Source organism: Oncorhynchus masou, chromosome 18, assembly GCF_036934945.1.
Source record: "Oncorhynchus masou masou isolate Uvic2021 chromosome 18, UVic_Omas_1.1, whole genome shotgun sequence".
Taxonomy (NCBI): domain Eukaryota; kingdom Metazoa; phylum Chordata; class Actinopteri; order Salmoniformes; family Salmonidae; genus Oncorhynchus; species Oncorhynchus masou.
The window spans coordinates 12,776,111-12,796,993 of record NC_088229.1 but is presented as its reverse complement, the minus strand read 5'-3'; the positions used below and the strand labels follow the sequence as shown (position 1 = coordinate 12,796,993).

Genomic DNA, 20,883 nt, shown 5'->3' with positions numbered 1-20,883 from the left:
TGAAAGGTTGCTGGTTCGAATCCCCGAGTCGACTAGGTGAAAAATCTGTGCCCTTGAGCAAGGTACTTAACCCCAAATCGCTCTGGATCAGAGCATCTGCTAAATGATCAAAATTAACTAATAATGCTACCCATTATTATGTACATGACATTACCAATAACTTCACTAACTTATTATTTGACTAAAATGTCCATTGCAATGAAACAGCAGCAAAACACATAGGTTAACATAGCACATTGATTAGGGGCAGACATTGATTGAATAATAACAGAGTAATAACTGAATGACAATCATCAATAATACAAAACAGCCATTTATTGATTTTGTATCAAGGGGAAATCAAACGAGAATACCATTGAATTTCTTCAATTCTGGTATAGTGTTATTTTTGGAATGGAAAAACAAACAAACAAACATTATTTTGTTGACCTTTCAACTCAAATACAATAAGAGACTAATGGGGAAAAAGAGCAAATAAAAGGGGGAAACAAATCGACTTCAATCAGATATCCATTCCCTCCTACACACAGGCTGCTCAGGGGATCAGCAGGCTCATTCGTGTTCATTAGGGCAAACAGTTGCTAAACGTTTTGCATTGGAAAACAAAAACAAGTAATTTCTTATTAGGCAAGTCCACTCTTTATTCTTTCATTTCTCATGGTTGAGGGAGAAGATAGATAGATAGAGAACCCGAGTCACCATGGTAAGCCCTATATAATCTCCTCCCCTGATATACAGTATGGTGAGACTCAGAGTACCAAGGGAAGAGAGTGGCATAGAGTATAAACACAGCAGTAGCTCTTCCTCTCCCTCAACCCTTTTGCCATGTTGGTGCAAAAGAACAGGTCACATCCCTGTCCTGACCTGGGAGCCCACATTGGGCTTTCTGGTCATTTCTTTCAATACAAGGTAGATAATGTTAGTACTGCGAAAATAATGAGTAGTAGTAGTAGTAGTGTCACCATAGACGGACAATATCTTTAGTGATTTACGTACATTCATAAAATAACAGTTTCAAAATACAGTACACCTTCGGGGGTAAAGAGACTATTATACTGTATAATAATAATAATAATCCATTTAGCAGATGATTTTTATCCAATTTACAGTCATGCGAACGTCTTCTACTTGCCAAATCAGATAGCGTTAAATACTATGTAGTACAGATACTGCTATAGATGTAACCCTTATTTCAAGGTAACAGCTAGTGGACTTAAAAGAATAACTTTTGTTTATTCTCCGATTACATTGTACTGTAGGCCTACTATGTGGAGACAACCACCTCCTGCCCATATGTTTTAATACAATCCAAAATCAATGAGTGTTTTTATACATTTAGGGTTGGAAGGGAATTGCAATCATAATCACAGAACATTTGAATTAAATACATGAAGTAAAGGTGATTTAAAAAATACAAATAAAATCAACAAAAATGAAAATCAGGAATGAACACAACTCCAAAGTATAAGATATAATAACAACACACATGCAATCATTTTGGCAAGAAAGTATTTCTACATCCCAAATGGCATCCTATTCCCTATATAGTGCACTTTTATTGCCCAGGGCCCATAGTGCACTACCAGGACCCACAGGGCTCAGGTCAAAAGTAGTACACTATATAGGGAATAGGGTGCATAGGGCTCTGGTCTAAAATAGTACACTATATAGGGAATAGGGTGCATAAGGCTCTGGTCTAAAGTATTACACTATATAGGGAATAGGGTCCATAGGGCTGTGGTCTAAAGTAGTACACTATATAGGGAATAGGGCCCATAGGGCTGGGGTCTAAAGTCGTACACTATATAGGTAATAGGGCCCATAGGGCTGTGGTCTAAAGTCGTGCACTATATAGGGAATAGGGTGCCATTTGGGTACACTCCATTTGTCATACCGTATCTTTAAAAACCTCACAGTGAAAAGTTGTGCCCCTTTAAAGAGAACATACAGTTACACCCTCTCACACACACACACACACACACACACACACACACACACACACACACACACACACACACACACACACACACACACACACACACACACACATTTCATAAAAAAACATCTCATAGCAGTTAAAACTCTCTCCAGTACCATGGCACCAATGCAGTTGTTTGTTTGTCCTTCACTAAAGTTTCTGTTTTGGCTTGTACCAAAAAATACATCTAGAGGGAGAAAGTAATTGATCATACCGAGCAAAGAGAAAACAACCTTCTGTGGGTTTGTTAGCCTGCACACAATAGAGGCCCTGAAAGGAACACAGAAATCCAACCCAAGACTGGTGTGTGTGTAGGGTTACATGTAATCCGTTATATGTAATCGGATTACACACACAAAAAAAACTAACAGTAATCAGTTACGTTACCAGCAAAAATATTGTAATCAGATTACAGAAACTTTTCAAAAAGGAGATGATTATTTATTGGATTACCTATAAATTCAGAAAGACTGTTTGACAACAAAAAAAAATATTAAGACACCTGTATTATCAATGACATTCAATTCAGCCTTGAAAAAAGGTGCAAATTTAAGTTTGTTCCAACTGACTGAGTCTGATCACAAGTCAGAGACCACTATGATGTCAAGACCACTATGATGTCAGAGACCACTATGATGTCAGAGACCACTGTGATGTCAGAGACCACTGTGATGTCAGAGACCACTGTGATGTCACACCAAATGCGTTTGATGGATCCTTTTCGTCTTCTTCTTACGCCTCTTAACGGGAAGTAATCCAAAAGTAACTGAAAGTAATCAGATTACTTTACTGAGTTGGGGTAATCTACATTTTGGACAAGTAACTAGTAACTGTAACCCGTGTGTGTGTGTGGTCTCTCTCTTTATTCGCTGTGCACAACCAAAGACAGATTTCTCAGTTCTCCTTCATATTATCAATATACTGTAAGTTTTCGCCGCTATCAAAGAACGTTACGTTGATTTCTGTGGCCTTTGTTGTCAATCATTTCAGTTGTTCATTCTGCATTCATTTCAAACTGAAATTGGTAGATGTATGTAGAGTCAGTCTCTCGCAATCAAACGTGTTCTTTGGTCGTTTTCATCCTTTTCTTCTTATCCTTGCATATTTCATATAATACATATTTAGTTTAAGTTCCAAGGTCGTCACGACAACAAAAAAACTATCCATTTCAGTGAAAAATAAATAATGACTCCGGACGTGAACTACTTGTAGTGTAGCTCACAACAAAACAAATATAGCCTTTTGTTCTGTAAGGCAACAGGTCTTCATTATAATTATTTCTTTATATCTTTCAAGTAGCTTTGTCGAAAAAGTGTTGAAGTAAGAAAAAAAAGTATGTGGGTGCGTTCCATACGACACCCTATTCCCTATATAGTGCACTAATTTTGACCAGGGCCCCTATATAGGGAATAGGGTGGCATTTGAGACGCAACTCTAAAGTTGTGTGCAGAAGAATACATGGTCACACAAACACCTGTCCATCTTGGAGCTGAACTGGTTTTTTCTTTTTGTTCCAGTGTTCATTAGCCGTTTGTCTCTCTCTCTTTCTTGCTCTCTCGGTCTCGCCTCACTCTCCCTCTTTCCTTTACTCATTCACTCCCCCTCTCTTCTCACTCCCCCCCACTCTCCCTCTTTCCCTAACTCATTCACTCCCCCTCTCTTCTCACTCCCCCCCACTCTCCCTCTTTCCCTAACTCATTCACTCCCCCTCTCTTCTCACCCCCCACTCTCCCTTTTTCCCTAACTCATTCACCCCCCCATTCTCCCTCTTTCCCTAACTCACCCCCTCCTCTCTCTCTTCCAACTTCTTCCCCCCACTCTCCCTCTTTCCCTAACTTACTCACTCCCCCCATTCTCCCTCTTTCCCTAACTCACCCCCCTCCTCTCTTTCCAACTTCTTCCCCCCACTCTCCCTCTTTCCCTAACTCATTCACTCCCCCCCATTCTCCCTCTTTCCCTAACTCACCCCCTTCTCTCTCTCTTCCAACTTCTTCCCCCCATTCTCCCTCTTTCCCTAACTCACCCCTCCTCTCTCTCTTCCAACTTCTTCCCCCCATTCTCCCTCTTTCACTAACTCACTCACACCCCCCCTCTCATCTCTCTTTTCTTCATGCATTAGCAGCCAGCGGTAATCCCATGACCGTCAGTGGTTAACTGCCCTAGGGACCATTGGGCCCACTGGTAAGAAAGTATGTGTTCATCTCTCCCTTCCCCTTCACCTTAACCAGGCCTCTGTGGTCCAGCTGGTAGCCCTTTTGTACCAGGACGTGGTACAGGTCTGTGGTCACCTGGGACAAGACAACACAAGAACACTTAAGTGTGTGTATGTGTGTGTGTCATTGCCAATTTACCCTGTTCCTTGTGACTGCTCAATCCACTGTCTCATCAGCCCAGCCAGGCAATTTATAAACTTGATCTCCATTATAAAAAGCATCTTGACATTATCTCACATTACTTTTAGACTAACATTTCGTTTTAAACAGCAGAGACTTGTATTAACCTTACTCTCGGTCACTCCGACAATTGCAAAAAAAAATTCAATATTTCTCACGTTCTGACCTTTGTTTCTGTTGTTTTTGTCATTATTTAGTATGATCAGGGCGTGAGTTGGGGTGGGCAGTCTATGTTTGTTTTTCTATGATTTTGGGATTTCTATGTTTCGGCCGAGTATGGTTCTCAATCAGAGGCAGGTGTCATTAGTTGTCTCTGATTGAGAATCATACTTAGGTAGCCTGGGTTTCACTGTTTGTTTGTGGGTGATTGTCTATGTTAGTTGCTTGTGTCAGCACAGTTCTTATGATAGCTTCACGGTTGTTATTTGTTTATTGTTTTTGTACAGTTTATTTTGTGTTTTTTGTCATCTATTAAATGATGCATTCACACCACGCTGCGCTTTGGTCCGCTTCTTGCAACGATCGTGACAATATTCAAATTGGATCTCCAGCTGTCCCATAGTAATAAACGTGTCGGGAGCCTGGACGAGACAGACAGAGAGGCAGAGTTTCTCAGTCAGTTGAAATCATGAATCAGCTGGCATCATTTATTTTATTTAAAAAATGTTTTTGCCTTTATTGAACTAGGCAGGTCAGTTAAGAACAAATTCTTATTTTCAATAATGGCCTAGGAACAGTGGGTTACTGCCTTGTTCAGGGGCAGAACGACAGATTTGGACCTTGTTAGCTCGGGGATTCAATCTTGCAACCTTTCGGTTACCGACCCAATACTCTAACTACTAGGCTCCCTGCCTCTAACCACTAGGCTACCTTCCTCTAACCACTAGGCTCCCTGCCTCTAACCACTAGGCTCCCTGCCTCTAACCACTAGGCTCCCTGCCTCTAACCACTAGGCCTCCCTCCATGCCTCTGCCTCCTAACCACTAGGCTCCCTTCCTCTAACCACTAGGCTCCCTGCCTCTAACCACTAGGCTCCCTGCCTCTAACCACTAGGCTCCCTGCCTCTAACCACTAGGCTCCCTGCCTCTAACCACTCCCTGCCTCTAACCACTAGGCTCCCTGCCTCTAACCACTAGGCTCCCTGCCTCTAACCACTAGGCTCCCTGCCTCTAACCACTAGGCTCCCTGCCTCTAACCACTAGGCTCCCTGCCTCTAACCACTAGGCTCCCTGCCTCTAACCACTAGGCTCCCTGCCTCTAACCACTAGGCTCCCTGCCTCTAACCACTAGGCTCCCTGCCTCTAACCACTAGGCTCCCTGCCTCTAACCACTAGGCTCCCTGCCTCTAACCACTAGGCTCCCTGCCTCTAACCACTAGGCTCCCTGCCTCTAACCACTAGGCTCCCTGCCTCTAACCACTAGGCTCCCTGCCTCTAACCACTAGGCTACCTGCCTCTAACCACTAGGCTCCCTGCCTCTAACCACTAGGCTCCATGCCTCTAACCACTAGGCTCCATGCCTCTAACCACTAGGCTCCCTGCCTCTAACCACTAGGCTCCCTGCCTCTAACCACTAGGCTCCCTGCCTCTAACCACTAGGCTCCCTGCCACCCCCACAATTTTATGGATATTTACAAAGAAATGTTGACTGAAAAAAGGTCCAACGGAACAAAGCGCAGCTTCTTTTCAGCTTGAAGTGAGTGTGTCATCTGTGTTGTTGGCTAGCTCCTCTGAACAACAGTGTCCTGACGAGAGAGCACATTTTCTATGCCCTGCGAAATCGCACCTCATTAGCTCATTGGTATATGTGTCTATATAAATGTCACTAGAAAACAACGTAAACAAAAGGAAATGCAGCTCCTGTTGTTATTCTGTCTGCACTGTTTGACGTGACTAAGTTAGCCATGGTTGACTAGCTAGGAAGCAAGGGCTAAGAACGTCGCCAGCCAGTATGGCAATGGAACATCTAGAACGAACGACTGGGTCGTGTCCATAGATACAGAACAGAAAGACTGACCGACTGGGTCACGTCTCTGGCAACTGAACCGAGAGAACGTACGACCAGCCGGGTTGGGTAGCAACCCTAGATTTGTGTCAGGACTATATATGTTGTGGAAGGATGAAATAGTATGAATAAATTCATCAAAATAATGTTTTTTATGTAAAAATATAAATCATTATTTGAATATGTTGGTAACCCGTTGTATTAAAGTGATAAAGCCAGTGTTTGGAGGATATTGGCACGGTCTCGGGCCAAACAACACCCATGCCAATATACCCTCCAAACATTTAGTTTGACCTTTTTTCAATTGACATTTGTTTGTATATATCCATAACAATGATGCCAGCTTTCATGATTTCGACCGACTGAGAAAAGCTGCCTGCCGGTCTGTCTCCTCCTGACACATTCATTACTATGGGACAGCTGGAGATCCAATTTGAATATTGAAACAATATTGCAAATGTCAGAGAGACAGACAGCAAGGTTTATACAAATCTCCGCTGTATAAAACTAAATGTTAGTCTAAAAGAAATGTGAGATAATGTCTAGATGATTTTTACAATGGAGATCACATTTATAAATTGCTTGGCTGGGCTGATGAGATAGTGGATTGCGCAGTCAGATGGAACAGAGTAAATAGGCATTTTAATGAAATAGATTTTGCTGGTGGTAACTTGTGGAATAGACACCGGCTGGAATTCAATTGTGTTCTGTTCTATTCTATTCAATTGTGTTCTGTTCTATTCTATAATGTTCAAGGCACTACACAGCGGAAGGAAGAGTATATGATGGAAAGTTTAGATCTAGTTGAAGTGGAACACTTGTTATCTAGTTACAGCTATTGTTCCTTCCTTGTAAAAACTCATGGTCATAAAAACTCAAGGAAGATGTCAAGCTTGACGCCTAAACGTCAGTCACCTGTACTCATCCTGAATAATGGATTAAAATAAATGAATCTCTGCCTCTTTTGTTAAGTGCTCCAACTCCTTTCTGCCTCATGAGTCCTTTTGGAAAGTTTTTCTTGGTAAGCCCTTCTCATGAGCTGCAGTAGGGTTTTATGTACAGCAGGTGGAAGCACTGGTCATGAAGAACAGAGGACACTGAATCTACTGTATATTGAGTTCAAGCTCATCATCTGTTTATTATCCATTCAATTCATTGACTAATTAATATTGCAATTCAATAAGTGTTAAAAGTGAAAGCTGTAGGACTCAATGACATATATAAGTAGGTGTATGTACCTGTATGCAGTCTGGGACTCCGGTGCTGTCCATTCGACTGGCTACGTTGACAGTGTTCCCCCAGATGTCATACTGGGGCTTCCTGGCCCCGATCACCCCAGCCACCACCGGACCCATGTTGAGACCTGCATGAGGAGACCACAGTCAACCTGCCTCCCTGCCTCGCACCACTTCACTCTACCTACTTCTTAACTAAACCCTAGCCCAATAATGGAGCCTAACCTTACTTCTTATAGTCCCGAGGACATCACATGTTTTGTTTTCCAGGTGACTTTGGCTCTGGAAGACAAGACAGCCAAATACTCCTTCTAAACGTGAATGGATTCGTAATTACGGTATGGTTCTAGAAACATAAATCCTTCTACTTTCATATTACATCAAAAATTATTTCACATATGCAAAATACACAATTACTGTACACTGTTTTAACTTAGCTGCAGCCGACAGTATTTCTCAGTGACAACACTTTTGTTGTGCCTGTCTTTCGTTTACACACAACTGTTCGGATACGCAGATAGCGAATTAGCACTCTTTCTTCCATCTGTTTCCCATAAAAAAGCGCTGTAACATTGAAATATGGTGTGTATCAATTTCACCTTAAACAATCTTGCTGTTATGAAAGATAATGTCTTCATGCTTCTAAAGCCGTACCTCAAGAAATGCGTGTTAATGTTCAGACCGAGCACTGGCTCTTAACAAAACTCCCCCATACAGAAGATGCCTTCGTTCAATGACTCTTATGTGTAATATGATCATTATCAATGGCTAGGGATTCCCAATGTTATCCGAGAGAGCTGCAACACCCGCAGGCTTTGTTCCAGCCCAACACTAATAAACCTCAACTAATGGTTGACTACTGTCGCCCTCCAAGACCAGGATTGATCCACACTCTCAGTGCGTAGACTTTACAAAGGGACACTTCAACAGAAACGTGAAGTTATTGAAAGACTGTTCATTAATGTACTTCATCTGTTCTCTGTCTCATGACGGCCACTACTCCTTTTCTTCCTACTACTACTCCTACTACTACATATCCTACTCATCCTCCTCTTCCTACTACTCCTCATTCTCCTGCTCCTCCTGCTCCTCCTCCTCATCCTAGTACTCCTCCTACATCCTACTCCTACATCTACTACTCCTAATACTCCTCTTACTCATCCTGCTACTCCTCCTCCTACTCCTCCTCCTACCCTCTTCCTACTAATCCTACTACTACTAATCCTCCTCCTCCTCCTACTACTACTACTAATCCTACTCCTCCTCCTACTACTACTAATCCTACTCCTCCTCCTACTACTACTAATCCTACTCCTCCTCCTACTACTACTAATCCTACTCCTCCTCCTACTACTACTAATCCTCCTTACTACTACTAATCCTACTCCTCCTCCTACTACTCCTCCTCCTACTACTACTAATCCTACTCCTCCTACTACTACTACTCCTCCTCCTCCTACTACTAATCCTACTCCTCCTCCTACTAATCCTACTCCTCCTCCTACTACTACTACTACTAATCCTACCTCCTACTAATCTCCTCCTCCTACTACTAATCCTACCCCTCCTCCTACTACTCCTCCTCCTACTACTGCTACTAATCCTACTCCTCCTACTACTACTACTCCTCCTCCTCCTCCTCCTACTACTACTACTCCTCCTCCTCCTACTACTACTAATCCTCCTCCTCCTCCTACTACTAATCCTACTCCTCCTCCTACTACTCCTCCTCCTACTACTCCTCCTCCTACTACTACTACTACTCCTCCTCCTACTACTCCTCCTGCTACTTCTTCTCCTACTAATTCTACTCCTCCTCTTACTACTACTCCTGCTACTACTACTCCTGCTACTACTACTACTCCTGCTACTACTACGCCTGCTACTACTCCTTCACCTACTACCTCCTCCTCCTACTACTCCTCCTCCTTCTCCTCCTCCTCCTCCTACTACCTCCTCCTTCTACTACTCCTCTTCTACTACTACTCCTCCTACTACTAATCCTACTCCTCCCTCCTACTACTCCTGCTACTACTCCTGCTGCTACTACTACTACTACCTCCTACTCCTACTACTACTACCTCCTCCTACTGCTACTCCTCCTCCTGCTACTCCTCCTGCTGCTGCTACGACTCCTCCTCCTCCTACTACTACTGCTACTCCTCCTGCTACTCCTCCTCCTACTACTACTACCTCCTACTGCTACTCCTACTCCTCCTGCTGCTACCTCCTCCTGCTGCTCTCCTCCTCCTACTGCTACTCCTCCTCCTGCTACTCCTCCTGCTACTCCTCCTGCTGCTGCTACGACTCCTCCTCTTCCTACTACTACTCCTCCTACTACTCCTCCTACTACTACTCCTACTACTCCTCCTCCTCCTACTCCTCCTCCTCCTCCTACTACTCCTCCTCCTCCTACTACTACTCCTCCTACTACTCCTACTCCTACTACTACTCCTACTACTACTCCTACTACTACTCCTACTCCTACTCCTACTACTACTCCTACTCCTCCTCCTACGACTCCTACTACTCCTCCTACTACTACTCCTCCTCCTCCTACTACTACTCCTCCTCCTACTACTCCTACTACTACTCCTACTACTACCCTCCTACTCCTCTTGCTACTACTACTACCATATCTCTATTATAGTTCCAGGGACTCACCTATTTTCATCTGGAAGTTATTGAAGGAGTGTTCATTGATGTACTTCATCTGTTCTTTGAGTCTCATAGCGTAGTCTGCCAGAGCCAGGATGTGTGATCGTCCCTCGCGGTCGTAGGTAGAGTCGTTGAGGCCAGAGGCTGCCATATAAGTGCTACCGATGGTCTTTATCTTTTCCAGCTGGCGGAACTGGTCCTCACTGATGATCTGGGGGGAGGAACAGACATAGGATCTTCATTAGAGACAGTTTGCTACAGCAGCGAAAAATCCTGCAGCAACAGGAAATATCAATTATTCTGTGGATTAGAATTAATGGACATTTTTGTAGGAGTTGATACATTTTTCATAAGGGAGAAGCAAGTTAAAAAAAAAAATTTGTGAACTAACACTCCCTTTCCCCTACTCACACTGACTTCGCTCATAGTTACTTTATTGAGGAAAAATGTACTTACTGTGACTGACACATGTGGTTGTCCCACCTAGCTGGATAACAGCATCTGCTAAATGACTAATATGTAATATAAAAATGTAGTCAAAGGATTGTCATCAGCAGAAAGGAAGAACATTAGGAACTACAGTCTTCTTTTTCTTCTTCCGTAGACACAGAACATGTCATCATGCATAGACTACTGTTACTGTTCCCTCCATTGCTGATTTGTGACTTTCATTACAGACTATTCCTAAGCGATTTACGATCTCCCGCCATTATACTTTTGAATCTTCCACTCCTCCACCTGCCCTCAGTCCTCCCCTCCCCTCCATCCTCATTGGCTCTTGGATGATGAAAAGAAGTACATACAGAGAAACAAACCTCGTCAAAGTCTGCGATGATCTCGTTGAGCAGGCGGAGACACTCCACTCCCTCGTTGTTGGCCTCCAGCTCCACGTAGAACTCAGAGAAGTTGGAGATGGAGGCGAACATGACGGCCACACACTCACAGGACTGGTAGTAGAGCTCGTCGTTTCGCCTCTCCCGCGTCAGGAAGTGGGCGGCCACGTCTTTAGGCAGGATGTTGTGGAGGAGCCGGCGGTTGTAGGCCTGAAGCTCCTCCATCTCCTCTTTCTCCTCTGTGGCCTGGAGGGGACAGACACAGGGGAATGGGGATACGGTTTGTTAAAAGGCCTGTGGCCTGGAGGGGACAGACACAGGGGAATGGGGATACGGTTTGTTAAAAGGCCTGTGGCCTGGAGAGGACAAACACAGGAGAATGGGGATACGGTTTGTTAAAAGGCCTGTGGCCTGGAGAGGACAGACACAGGGGAATGGGGATACGGTTTGTTAAAAGGCCTGTGGCCTGGAGGGAACAGACACAGGGGAATGGGGATACGGTTTGTTAAAAGGCCTGTGGCCTGGAGAGGACAGACAGGGGAATGGGGATACGGTTTGTTAAAAGGCCTGTGGCCTGGAGGGGACAGACAGGGGAATGGGGATACGGTTTGTTAAAAGGCCTGTGGCCTGGAGGGGACAGACAGGGGAATGGGGATACGGTTTGTTAAAAGGCCTGTGGCCTGGAGGGGACAGACAGGGGAATGGGGATATGGTTTGTTAAAAGGCCTGTGGCCTGGAGAGGACAGATACAGGGGAATGGGGATATGGTTTGTTAAAAGGCCTGTGGCCTGGAGAGGACAGATACAGGGGAATGGGGATACGGTTTGTTAAAAGGCCTGTGGCCTGGAGAGGGGACAGATACAGGGAATGGGGATACGGTTTGTTAAAAGGCCTGTGGCCTGGAGAGGACAGATACAGGGGAATGGGGATATGGTTTGTTAAAAGGCCTGTGGCCTGGAGGGGACAGATACAGGAGAATGGGGATACGGTTTGTTAAAAGGCCTGTGGCCTGGAGAGGACAGACAGGGGAATGGGGATACGGTTTGTTAAAAGGCCTGTGGCCTGGAGAGGACAGATACAGGGGAATGGGGATATGGTTTGTTAAAAGGCCTGTGGCCTGGAGAGGACAGATACAGGAGAATGGGGATACGGTTTGTTAAAAGGCCTGTGGCCTGGAGAGGACAGATACAGGGGAATGGGGATACGGTTTGTTAAAAGGCCTGTGGCCTGGAGACGACAGACAAGGGAATGGGGATACGGTTTGTTAAAAGGCCTGTGGCCTGGAGAGGACAGACAGGAGAATGGGGATATGGTTTGTTAAAAGGCCTGTGGCCTGGAGGGAACAGACAAGGGAGAATGGTTCAACCACTGTCTGTCTGTAGGTTTTGAGAGGAACTCAGAATGCTGATTGGTTTTTGGTACAGTAAAGTTCAACCAGAGGTGAGAGTAACGTCACTCCGTTTGATAAATGGAGAAAGAATAAGCCCTGCAATCTTAGTGATGTCACCAGATACAACAAACGGGGCGTGTGGTGGACTCCACCTGCTGGACCAGTGTGTGTGAGACCGGGTCCTACCTGCAGCTTCTACAGGAAGTCAAAAGGCGTGGAGAGGACAGGGGGAATGGACTCCAAAAGGCCTGCTGGACCAGTGTGTGGAGACCGGGTCCTACCTGCAGCTTCCACAGGAAGTCAAGGCCTGTGGTGGACTCCACCTGCTGGACCAGTGTGGAGACCGGGTCCTACCTTCAGCTTCCACAGGAAGTCAAGGCGTGGGTGGACTCCACCTGCTGGACCAGTGTGTGTGAGCCCGGGCCTGGACCTGCAGCTTCCTGGACAGGAAGTCAGGGGAATGGGGATACGGTTTGTGGTGGACTCCACCTGCTGGACCAGTGGGGATGTGTTAAAAGGCCTGTGGCCTGGAGACCGGGTGGGTACCTTTGCAGCTTCCACAGGAAGTCAAGGCGTGGCCTGGTGGACTCCACCTGCTGGACCAGTGGAGAATGGGGACCGGTTTGTTAAAAGGCCTGTGGCCTGGAGCTTCCACAGGAAGTCAAGGCGTGTGGTGGACTCCACCTGCTGGACCAGTGTGTGTGAGACCGGGTCCTGGACCTGCAGCTTCTACAGGAAGTCAAGGCGTGTGGTGGACTCCACCTGCTGGACCAGTGTGTGGCCTGGAGACCGGGTCCTACCTGCAGCTTCTACAGGAAGTCAAAAGGCGTGGCCTGGTGGACTCCACCTGCTGGACCAGTGAATGGGGATGTGAGACCGGGTCCTGGACCTGCAAAAGCTGTGGCCTGGACAGGAAGTCAAGGCGTGTTGGACTCCACCTGCTGGACCAGTGTGGTTTGTTAAAAGTGAGACCGGGTCCTACCTGCAGCTTCTGGACAGGAAGTCAAGGCGATACGGTTTGACTCCACCTGCTGGACCAGTGGTGGTTTGAGACCGGGTCCTACCTGCAGCTTCTACAGGAAGTCAAGGGGTGCGGTGGACTCCACCTGCTGGACCAGTGTGTGAATGGGGAGACCGGGTCCTACCTGCAGCTTCTACAGGAAGTCAAGGCGTGTGGTGGACTCCACCTGCTGGACCAGTGTGTGGCCTGAGACCGGGTCCTACCTGCAGCTTCTACAGGAAGTCAAGGCGTGTGGTGGACTCCACCTGCTGGACCAGTGTGTGTGAGACCGGGTCCTGTGGCCTGCAGCTTCCACAGGAAGTCAAGGCGTGTGGTGGACTCCACCTGCTGGACCAGTGTGTGGCCTGGAGACCGGGTCCTGTGGCCTGGACCTGCAGCTTCTACAGGAAGTCAAGGCGTGGCCTGGTGGACTCCACCTGCTGGACCAGTGTGTGTGAGACCGGGTCCTACCTGCAGCTTCTACAGGAAGTCAAGGCGTGTGGTGGACTCCACCTGCTGGACCAGTGGTGTGAGACCAGGGTCCTACCTGCAGCTTCCACAGGAAGTCAAGGCGTGTGGTGGACTCCACCTGCTGGACCAGTGTGTGTGAGACCGGGTCCTACCTGCAGCTTCTACAGGAAGTCAAGGCGTGTGGTGGACTCCACCTGCTGGACCAGTGTGTGTGAGACCGGGTCCTACCTGCAGCTTCTACAGGAAGTCAAGGCGTGTGGTGGACTCCACCTGCTGGACCAGTGTGTGTGAGACCGGGTCCTACCTGCAGCTTCCACAGGAAGTCAAGGCGTGTGGTGGACTCCACCTGCTGGACCAGTGTGTGTGAGACCGGGTCCTACCTGCAGCTTCCACAGGAAGTCAAGGCGTGTGGTGGACTCCACCTGCTGGACCAGTGTGTGTGAGACCGGGTCCTACCTGCAGCTTCCACAGGAAGTCAAGGCGTGTGGTGGACTCCACCTGCTGGACCAGTGTGTGTGAGACCGGGTCCTACCTGCAGCTTCTACAGGAAGTCAAGGCGTGTGGTGGACTCCACCTGCTGGACCAGTGTGTGTGAGACCGGGTCCTACCTGCAGCTTCTACAGGAAGTCAAGGCGTGCGGTGGACTCCACCTGCTGGACCAGTGTGTGTGAGACCGGGTCCTACCTGCAGCTTCTACAGGAAGTCAAGGCGTGTGGTGGACTCCACCTGCTGGACCAGTGTGTGTGAGACCGGGTCCTACCTGCAGCTTCCACAGGAAGTCAAGGCGTGTGGTGGACTCCACCTGCTGGACCAGTGTGTGTGAGACCGGGTCCTACCTGCAGCTTCTACAGGAAGTCAAGGCGTGCGGTGGGACTCCACCTGCTGGACCAGTGTGTGTGAGACCGGGTCCTACCTGCAGCTTCCACAGGAAGTCAAGGCGTGTGGTGGACTCCACCTGCTGGACCAGTGTGTGTGAGACCGGGTCCTACCTGCAGCTTCCACAGGAAGTCAAGGCGTGTGGTGGACTCCACCTGCTGGACCAGTGTGTGTGAGACCGGGTCCTACCTGCAGCTTCCACAGGAAGTCAAGGCGTGTGGTGGACTCCACCTGCTGGACCAGTGTGTGTGAGACCGGGTCCTACCTGCAGCTTCCACAGGAAGTCAAGGCGTGTGGTGGACTCCACCTGCTGGACCAGTGTGTGTGAGACCGGGTCCTACCTGCAGCTTCTACAGGAAGTCAAGGCGTGCGGTGGACTCCACCTGCTGGACCAGTGTGTGTGAGACCGGGTCCTACCTGCAGCTTCTACAGGAAGTCAAGGCGTGCGGTGGACTCCACCTGCTGGACCAGTGTGTGTGAGACCGGGTCCTACCTGCAGCTTCTACAGGAAGTCAAGGCGTGCGGTGGACTCCACCTGCTGGACCAGTGTGTGTGAGACCGGGTCCTACCTGCAGCTTCTACAGGAAGTCAAGGCGTGCGGTGGACTCCACCTGCTGGACCAGTGTGTGTGAGACCGGGTCCTACCTGCAGCTTCTACAGGAAGTCAAGGCGTGCGGTGGACTCCACCTGCTGGACCAGTGTGTGTGAGACCGGGTCCTACCTGCAGCTTCCACAGGAAGTCAAGGCGTGTGGTGGACTCCACCTGCTGGACCAGTGTGTGTGAGACCGGGTCCTACCTGCAGCTTCTACAGGAAGTCAAGGCGTGTGGTGGACTCCACCTGCTGGACCAGTGTGTGTGAGACCGGGTCCTACCTGCAGCTTCTACAGGAAGTCAAGGCGTGTGGTGGACTCCACCTGCTGGACCAGTGTGTGTGAGACCGGGTCCTACCTGCAGCTTCCACAGGAAGTCAAGGCGTGTGGTGGACTCCACCTGCTGGACCAGTGTGTGTGAGACCGGGTCCTACCTGCAGCTTCTACAGGAAGTCAAGGCGTGCGGTGGACTCCACCTGCTGGACCAGTGTGTGTGAGACCGGGTCCTACCTGCAGCTTCTACAGGAAGTCAAGGCGTGTGGTGGACTCCACCTGCTGGACCAGTGTGTGTGAGACCGGGTCCTACCTGCAGCTTCCACAGGAAGTCAAGGCGTGTGGTGGACTCCACCTGCTGGACCAGTGTGTGTGAGACCGGGTCCTACCTGCAGCTTCTACAGGAAGTCAAGGCGTGTGGTGGACTCCACCTGCTGGACCAGTGTGTGTGAGACCGGGTCCTACCTGCAGCTTCTACAGGAAGTCAAGGCGTGTGGTGGACTCCACCTGCTGGACCAGTGTGTGTGAGACCGGGTCCTACCTGCAGCTTCCACAGGAAGTCAAGGCGTGTGGTGGACTCCACCTGCTGGACCAGTGTGTGTGAGACCGGGTCCTACCTGCAGCTTCCACAGGAAGTCAAGGCGTGTGGTGGACTCCACCTGCTGGACCAGTGTGTGTGAGACCGGGTCCTACCTGCAGCTTCCACAGGAAGTCAAGGCGTGTGGTGGACTCCACCTGCTGGACCAGTGTGTGTGAGACCGGGTCCTACCTGCAGCTTCTACAGGAAGTCAAGGCGTGTGGTGGACTCCACCTGCTGGACCAGTGTGTGTGAGACCGGGTCCTACCTGCAGCTTCTACAGGAAGTCAAGGCGTGCGGTGGACTCCACCTGCTGGACCAGTGTGTGTGAGACCGGGTCCTACCTGCAGCTTCTACAGGAAGTCAAGGCGTGTGGTGGACTCCACCTGCTGGACCAGTGTGTGTGAGACCGGGTCCTACCTGCAGCTTCTACAGGAAGTCAAGGCGTGCGGTGGACTCCACCTGCTGGACCAGTGTGTGTGAGACCGGGTCCTACCTGCAGCTTCTACAGGAAGTCAAGGCGTGTGGTGGACTCCACCTGCTGGACCAGTGTGTGTGAGACCGGGTCCTACCTGCAGCTTCCACAGGAAGTCAAGGCGTGCGGTGGACTCCACCTGCTGGACCAGTGTGTGTGAGACCGGGTCCTACCTGCAGCTTCTACAGGAAGTCAAGGCGTGCGGTGGACTCCACCTGCTGGACCAGTGTGTGTGAGACCGGGTCCTACCTGCGGGTCCTACCTGCAGCTTCTACAGGAAGTCAAGGCGTGTGGTGGACTCCACCTGCTGGACCAGTGTGTGTGAGACCGGGTCCTACCTGCAGCTTCCACAGGAAGTCAAGGCGTGCGGTGGACTCCACCTGCTGGACCAGTGTGTGTGAGACCGGGTCCTACCTGCAGCTTCTACAGGAAGTCAAGGCGTGCGGTGGACTCCACCTGCTGGACCAGTGTGTGTGAGACCGGGTCCTACCTGCAGCTTCTACAGGAAGTCAAGGCGTGCGGGTGGACTCCACCTGCTGGACCAGTGTGTGTGAGACCGGGTCCTACCTGCAGCTTCCACAGGAAGTCAAGGCGTGTGGTGGACTCCACCTGCTGGACCAGTGTGTGTGAGACCGGGTCCTACCTGCAGCTTCTACAGGAAGTCAAGGCGTGTGGTGGACTCCACCTGCTGGACCAGTGTGTGTGAGACCGGGTCCTACCTGCAGCTTCTACAGGAAGTCAAGGCGTGCGGTGGACTCCACCTGCTGGACCAGTGTGTGTGAGACCGGGTCCTACCTGCAGCTTCCACAGGAAGTCAAGGCGTGTGGTGGACTCCACCTGCTGGACCAGTGTGTGTGAGACCGGGTCCTACCTGCAGCTTCCACAGGAAGTCAAGGCGTGTGGTGGACTCCACCTGCTGGACCAGTGTGTGTGAGACCGGGTCCTACCTGCAGCTTCTACAGGAAGTCAAGGCGTGCGGTGGACTCCACCTGCTGGACCAGTGTGTGTGAGACCGGGTCCTACCTGCAGCTTCTACAGGAAGTCAAGGCGTGCGGTGGACTCCACCTGCTGGACCAGTGTGTGTGAGACCGGGTCCTACCTGCAGCTTCTACAGGAAGTCAAGGCGTGTGGTGGACTCCACCTGCTGGACCAGTGTGTGTGAGACCGGGTCCTACCTGCAGCTTCTACAGGAAGTCAAGGCGTGCGGTGGACTCCACCTGCTGGACCAGTGTGTGTGAGACCGGGTCCTACCTGCAGCTTCTACAGGAAGTCAAGGCGTGTGGTGGACTCCACCTGCTGGACCAGTGTGTGTGAGACCGGGTCCTACCTGCAGCTTCCACAGGAAGTCAAGGCGTGCGGTGGACTCCACCTGCTGGACCAGTGTGTGTGAGACCGGGTCCTACCTGCAGCTTCTACAGGAAGTCAAGGCGTGCGGTGGACTCCACCTGCTGGACCAGTGTGTGTGAGACCGGGTCCTACCTGCAGCTTCTACAGGAAGTCAAGGCGTGCGGTGGACTCCACCTGCTGGACCAGTGTGTGTGAGACCGGGTCCTACCTGCAGCTTCCACAGGAAGTCAAGGCGTGCGGTGGACTCCACCTGCTGGACCAGTGTGTGTGAGACCGGGTCCTACCTGCAGCTTCTACAGGAAGTCAAGGCGTGCGGTGGACTCCACCTGCTGGACCAGTGTGTGTGAGACCGGGTCCTACCTGCAGCTTCTACAGGAAGTCAAGGCGTGTGGTGGACTCCACCTGCTGGACCAGTGTGTGTGAGACCGGGTCCTACCTGCAGCTTCCACAGGAAGTCAAGGCGTGTGGTGGACTCCACCTGCTGGACCAGTGTGTGTGAGACCGGGTCCTACCTGCAGCTTCTACAGGAAGTCAAGGCGTGTGGTGGACTCCACCTGCTGGACCAGTGTGTGTGAGACCGGGTCCTACCTGCAGCTTCTACAGGAAGTCAAGGCGTGCGGTGGACTCCACCTGCTGGACCAGTGTGTGTGAGACCGGGTCCTACCTGCAGCTTCCACAGGAAGTCAAGGCGTGCGGTGGACTCCACCTGCTGGACCAGTGTGTGTGAGACCGGGTCCTACCTGCAGCTTCCACAGGAAGTCAAGGCGTGCGGTGGACTCCACCTGCTGGACCAGTGTGTGTGAGACCGGGTCCTACCTGCAGCTTCCACAGGAAGTCAAGGCGTGCGGTGGACTCCACCTGCTGGACCAGTGTGTGTGAGACCGGGTCCTACCTGCAGCTTCTACAGGAAGTCAAGGCGTGTGGTGGACTCCACCTGCTGGACCAGTGTGTGTGAGACCGGGTCCTACCTGCAGCTTCTACAGGAAGTCAAGGCGTGCGGTGGACTCCACCTGCTGGACCAGTGTGTGTGAGACCGGGTCCTACCTGCAGCTTCTACAGGAAGTCAAGGCGTGCGGTGGACTCCACCTGCTGGACCAGTGTGTGTGAGACCGGGTCCTACCTGCAGCTTCCACAGGAAGTCAAGGCGTGCGGTGGACTCCACCTGCTGGACCAGTGTGTGTGAGACCGGGTCCTACCTGCAGCTTCTACAGGAAGTCAAGGCGTGCGGTGGACTCCACCTGCTGGACCAGTGTGTGTGAGACCGGGTCCTACCTGCAGCTTCTACAGGAAGTCAAGGCGTGCGGTGGACTCCACCTGCTGGACCAGTGTGTGTGAGACCGGGTCCTACCTGCAGCTTCTACAGGAAGTCAAGGCGTGCGGTGGACTCCACCTGCTGGACCAGTGTGTGTGAGACCGGGTCCTACCTGCAGCTTCTACAGGAAGTCGAGGCGTGCAGGGGACTCCACCTGCTGGACCAGTGTGTGTGAGACCGGGTCCTACCTGCAGCTTCCACAGGAAGTCAAGGCGTGCGGTGGACTCCACCTGCTGGACCAGTGTGTGTGAGACCGGGTCCTACCTGCAGCTTCCACAGGAAGTCGAGGCGTGCGGTGGACTCCACCTGCTGAGCATGTAGGTACAGAGCCAGGACGAACACCGTAAGGATGACAGGGGTCATGACCTTTAGGGACACCTTGGTCACAGTCTCCTGGCTGGATGGAAGAAACAGAACCACAATCAACCAACCAATCAATCAATCACACTCCTGGCTGAGAGGAGACAGGACCACAATCAATCAATCAACCAATCACACTCATGGCCAAGAGGAGACAGGGGGAGAATGGTCTCAGTCTAGGAGTAGACATGGTAACAGAACATTGAGCTGAGAGGAGACAGGGAGAGGATGGATTCAGTCTAGGAGTAGACATGGTAACAGAACACTGACACTATAAGACCTAAAGACAGAAATTAACGTACCATGTCTCTGTAGTTGTTTCATTGAAACTAGGAATCCTAGGGAAAAAATAACACACACATTTATTAAATAGTTTCAACACTTGACAAGACCTTTTTGCTTTGCACAGCTTAAGTATTTGAACGAAAGCAAGTACTACTTGAACAAATACTATTTGAGGTGGGCTAGGGTTAGGGTGGGCTAGGGTTAGGGTGGGCTAGGGTTAGGGTGAGCGGGTGGGCAGTAGGCTACAGTTAGTGACTCACAGGGTGTGTGTGTGTGGTGTGTGTTTGTGTGTGGTGTGCGTCTGTGTGTGGTAACTCACAGGGTGCTGGCGGTGAGCAGCAGGTCAGCGTTGTCAAACAGGGCCACCTGGGGCCACTCCACCAGCAGCAGGAAGGTGACCTGGATCAGCACCATGAGGGCCAGCTTGCCTATACTGCTGATGTGGAGGAACACACTGCAGGCCAGCAGGGTCAGGAGAACACTGTAGCAGAAATACTGGAAGGGGGGGGAGAGGCGTAGCAAGTTATAACAATGTTAATAAACACAGACAATAGTCGCCCCACACACACAGTAGCGTCCCAGCTGGGCTCACCTCAGGGAAGTGGCATGGTGTGGGCTGGCTGGGGCACAGGGATAGTCCGTCCTGTGCTGACTGGCTCAGGTTGTGTAGTAGACACAGGGTCACCAAGCTGGAGGACAGGTTCCTCTCACGCGCCACACAGTCCACCAGGCCCTCTCTGTCACAGGTCAACTAGAGAGAGACACAGTCTTAAATCACACATCAACCAACTGAACAGAGAAGCCAACTGAACAGAGAAGCCAACT

General features: G+C 50.1%; 1 protein-coding gene across 3 annotated transcripts in view; it reads right to left on the bottom strand.

Annotated features, from left to right (window-relative positions):
- Nucleotides 1–3,982: 3,982 nt before the first annotated feature.
- LOC135503985 (adenylate cyclase type 6-like) overlaps nt 3,983–20,883 on the bottom strand; it is a 113,576-nt gene continuing 96,675 nt past the window's right edge. For all 3 annotated transcript variants that reach the window (XM_064922202.1, XM_064922200.1, XM_064922203.1), the window contains 8 exons: nt 20,651–20,809; nt 20,378–20,553; nt 20,076–20,111; nt 19,678–19,810; nt 11,084–11,347; nt 10,275–10,479; nt 7,614–7,738; nt 3,983–4,266 (listed from right to left, as the gene is read on the bottom strand). In XM_064922202.1, coding sequence (XP_064778274.1) covers nt 4,138–4,266; nt 7,614–7,738; nt 10,275–10,479; nt 11,084–11,347; nt 19,678–19,810; nt 20,076–20,111; nt 20,378–20,553; nt 20,651–20,809 — 1,227 coding nt within the window. In that variant the 3' untranslated portion in view covers nt 3,983–4,137. The remainder of the gene's footprint in view (nt 4,267–7,613; nt 7,739–10,274; nt 10,480–11,083; nt 11,348–19,677; nt 19,811–20,075; nt 20,112–20,377; nt 20,554–20,650; nt 20,810–20,883) is intronic.